Raw genomic sequence first — 4,260 nt, forward strand, 5'->3', positions numbered from 1 at the left:
AACCTTTACAATATGAGTTCTTTCTTCGACCTTCATTATTTAGTTATTCACTGAGCCATTTCTCCGCCTTACCTCTTGCCCATTACTTGCGACATCAATTGAAGTTTTGTTCCTTATAAATTTGGTATAATTACTTCAAATTGTGACCCTGTGCTCTTCATTGCTATACCCAGTTGAAGATTCTCAGTAACTACAATGGGCCTGTTGGTTTTTGTTTGCCTGTCCCTCTTTAAACGTGTTCGATCAGAGAAGGCTCGGTCACCTAAGTCAAAATGTCCTTAATTTATTCTCATCAAGTGTCGCCTCCACTTTTTCTTAGTTGGTGCCACTTCTATTTGTTAGTGTATATTCTCATATCTTATCTTGTTCCTTCTACTATGACCTGTATCTATGTTAGCATCCTTAATTCTACAAAGTTCATCTCTTGAACTTCTTGTTTTTTAAGACCAACAATCAATAGCTAGTCTAATCTCTGTTTTGCAAGGCCACATTTTAATCTGATAGGAATCTTCCAATGACACAGAATTTCTGTAGCATTCCAGAACTTCATTTAATTTTATTTTGCCGCAGTAAAGGTTTGATATTTGGTGTCCTTTACATGTATACGATCTTGCATGAATAATAATTTTACAAAATGCAATCGCAATCTTTGGCTTTGATATATAGTTTCCTCTTGCGCAAGTAGAATTGGGGTTGCATTTATTTTGTTTCTCTTAGTGGAAGCTTCTATTGTCATGAAAAGACAATCATGGCAAATGGCATATGATAATTTCCAAAATATATGTTTTTCTCTGGGTACTATACTTGGTGAGAATTGCCTACAAAATGCAGTTTTATTTGTTTACATATATGAAGTTTTCAACACAAACTAATTGCTCAATTTGGATGGGATATTCTCCCAATGTGTTATGATACAGATGGCACAGACACCACTCCATGTTTCCGCTGGTTACAATAATGTTGAGATAATGCAATTTCTTCTTGATTGGCCAGGAGCTGAAAAGGTCGAATTGGAGGCCAAGAACATGGTGTGTAAGTTTTTCCTTTGTAATAGACTAATATGCATGGCTGTTTTACTCTTTCAGAATAAAATTAATCCATTCCTGTGATCTCATTATATAGTTGCATTGTACTAAAATTGGCAGTATGGAGAGACTCCATTGCATATGGCTGCTAAGAACGGGTGTAATGAAGCTGTAAAGATGCTTCTAGCTCGTGGTGCTTTTGTTGAATCCAAAGCAAATGTAAGTCTTTTGCTTCTTATGTTTGTTTTCAGCTTCAATATTAATTAAAGTTTGCATGTGACTTTCTTATAAAGGTGTCTTAACTGATTTTATTTGGGAATCTTTCTGGCAGAATGGGATGACTCCTTTGCATCTGGCTGTCTGGCACTCACTTCGATCTGAAGACTACTCAGCTGTCAAAACATTGTTAGAGTCTGATGCTGATGGCAGTGCTGAAGACAATGTATAGTTTGTACCATTTGTTTTAATTTACTAATTTTTTTTTTTTAACTGCTCTTACATGTACTTTCTTTATTGCTGTTAATTATATATCATTCGAAATTCAGGAGGGCATGACTCCTCTAAATCATCTCTCTCAAGGTCAAGGAAGCGAGAAATTGCAGAAACTACTCCATAGGCATCTTGAAGAGCAGCGGAAACGTAGAGCTATTGAAGCATGTAGTGAGACGAAAGCCAAGATGGATGCGCTTGAAAATGAATTAGCAAGCATTGTGGGCTTACATTCACTTAAGTTACAACTTAGGAAATGGGCAAAAGGGATGCTCTTAGATGAGAGACGCCGTGCCCTTGGCCTGAAAGTTGGACCCCGAAGACCTCCTCACATGGCCTTTCTTGGAAATCCAGGAACAGGTATACTGTCCTTGTAGTATAAATTCTTGCTAAAATCTCATAAGTTTTAGTTCAAAGACATTCATGTAGCGTAACTTTCGATGTGGCTTCAATTTTGGAAATCATTAACTTTTGATCATTTTCTTATTTTTAGTGAATTTTCAGCAGTACCCACACTGAGATAGTTTGGGATTTCTCTTGATTTTATGGTGTGCTTTCTCATTTTATTTTATTTTTCAATTTATTTACAGGTAAGACCATGGTTGCTCGGATCCTTGGAAAATTACTTCACATGGTGGGGATTCTTGCTACGGACAAGGTAACTGAAGTGCAGAGAACAGATTTGGTTGGCGAGTTTGTTGGCCATACAGGGCCAAAGACTAGGAGAAAGGTACGACCTCTTCTGATTCGATGTTTTATTTGTTACTGATTAGATCTTCTTGTGATTATTTATGAGGTGCAACATTATATTGCAAGTTAAACAACTAGTTTTTCATATGTTAACTAGTCTTTTCACACAAGCACCCTGAGGCATACCAAGTGTGAGTTATCGGTAGTAACCTCAAATCTTACGCCTTAAGTGGGCACCTGATGCATGCACATATTGATCTTTCTTTTATGGGAATTTTCCTGACCAGCATCAGCTTGGTTTAAACACAATCGAAACCTAAATAACTAAAGTATAAATAGTTGGAGATTAGAGGAGAAGAAGTGTAATGCCCCAACCCCTTGTGGACCGGAACGCTATTTACTTAACTTAACTAACCGGTGGTTTAGTCATAGGAGAATATGTTTTAGTGGAAACTTAATTTTTACAATGATAGTTTTAACAACAACCTTTCGAATACTTTAAATAAAATACTGAATAAAAAAATAATGGAACGTAATTTATTTGAAGAAAACACAACTTGTTCTCGCATTCAGCGTCATTCAAATACTTTAAAGAAATAACATTGAAAACGTTCACAAAAATAAATCTAAATAACTTGTTCACCGGGTTTTTCCATGGGCTCGTTGCACCACTCTCCATCTTTTCCATCATCCAGGCCCAAGGTAGAATCATATCAATCTGTAGAGAAGGGGTTAAACCCGTGAGTTGAAAAAACTCAATAGATATCATTGGTGCATTCGTGATCAAGCTATACATTTCAAAACTGTAACTTTAGAAACCTTTTCATAGTAGGATTTTCGGTAGAATCCCAAACACAGAGTCATGACTTAACACGATACCTCGACCGGAAGTACATGCCGTACCCGGAGGTACCATTAGACATGGAGGTGTATGCCGTACCGGAGGTACCATTAGACATACAAACATTAACATAAATTTTCATTTGCTAGAAACTTATAACTTAACACGAATTAACACTTTGCACCTCTACCTATCTTGATTGATGCTTTGAACTTTGTTGAAAAATGCACTCCTTTGATGTTTCAAAAAAAAAAAAATACTCTTTTGAGAATTGATGCTTGGAAAAAACTTTTTGATAGCACCAAAACTTCTAGGAAAAACTAATTTTCCTTCATCTCCTTTCTCTTTTTTTTAGATTTGAAAACTTTCTCTTTTATGCTTAGAAGCTTTTGTCTTGGTGTGAAAAATGTGTATACATTGGGGCTATTTATAGGTGAAAATCTCACAATTTAGGGGTAAGTGAAGGGCCTAATACTCATTAATACGGGTGCTATTTATGTGGGAGTTATAGGTTTAAGAAGGTGCTAGAAAATCGTGTAGGAATTTGACTTTTCATATTTCGCGTACTTCGATTGATACTGTACAGCCTTTAGTATTTCTATCATAACTTCTTCTCCTGATATCCGATTGAGGTAATTCAAAGTGCGTTGGAAAACTAACTCAAAGAGCTACAACTTTTCTTTAGATATCATTTTCCAAATCGAATGTTTTCTATGTCGTAAATGAGTCTCAAATGAGACTAAAAATTTGAAGTATACTTTAGCAATCCAATATTCATGTCTTAGTGCCACTAAGGTGTTTAAAATTATTTGGGGTTCTACAAGAAGTGCAATCCCCCACGTGGAGTTGCAACTTTTGGCAGTATACTATCAGTGATGGGAAATTTGCAACACACAATTTACTCCTTATCTTTCTTTTATATTTTCATGTCGTTGTCACTATATTTCGTTCTCTTCATGTCAGGCAGAAAAGTTCTTAAATAGTTGGTTATTTATTTAATATGCTTTAGAGTATCTCCAAGAAACTCTATAAATATGAGATTGTCTCTATTTTAAAGAGTCGATCCTTAAAATTATGATAAAAAAGACTCTTTAATTTAACATTTTGGAGAGTTAAACTCTCTCTATAATTCAATGCATTCAAAATGTTTCAATTTTCAATGTAGAAAAATAATAAAATAATCTAGAGAAAAACTTGTTAAAATGAAATATAGAG

At 35.2% G+C, this 4,260-nt stretch overlaps 1 protein-coding gene across 2 annotated transcripts; it reads left to right on the top strand.

Annotated features, from left to right (window-relative positions):
* The first annotated feature begins 569 nt into the window (after positions 1 to 569).
* On the top strand, positions 570 to 2,567 carry LOC111379704 (stage V sporulation protein K-like). 2 transcript variants are annotated; one of them, XM_023003136.1, is made up of 5 exons: positions 570 to 1,028; positions 1,146 to 1,244; positions 1,357 to 1,467; positions 1,571 to 1,874; positions 2,105 to 2,566. In XM_023003136.1, exons 1-5 carry the CDS (start codon positions 909 to 911, stop codon positions 2,281 to 2,283), a joined length of 813 nt encoding a protein of 270 aa, XP_022858904.1. In that variant the 5' UTR covers positions 570 to 908; the 3' UTR covers positions 2,284 to 2,566. The 2 variants fall into 2 exon arrangements, with proteins under 2 accessions (XP_022858904.1, XP_022858905.1); XM_023003137.1 differs by having other exon boundaries at positions 577 to 1,032; positions 2,105 to 2,567.
* Positions 2,568 to 4,260: the final 1,693 nt, after the last annotated feature.

This window comes from Olea europaea, unplaced genomic scaffold, assembly GCF_002742605.1.
Source record: "Olea europaea var. sylvestris unplaced genomic scaffold, O_europaea_v1 scaffold2025, whole genome shotgun sequence".
NCBI lineage: Eukaryota > Viridiplantae > Streptophyta > Magnoliopsida > Lamiales > Oleaceae > Olea > Olea europaea.

Excerpts from the sequence above, each read along its gene's own strand:
- LOC111379704 (XM_023003136.1), top strand. The coding sequence starts at position 909 with ATGATACAGATGGCACAGACACCACTCCATGTTTCCGCTGGTTACAAT. Across the intron at positions 1,468-1,570 it reads ATGGCAGTGCTGAAGACAAT|GAGGGCATGACTCCTCTAAA; the intron begins GTATAGTTTGTA and ends TTCGAAATTCAG. Across the intron at positions 1,875-2,104 it reads TCTTGGAAATCCAGGAACAG|GTAAGACCATGGTTGCTCGG; the intron begins GTATACTGTCCT and ends ATTTATTTACAG.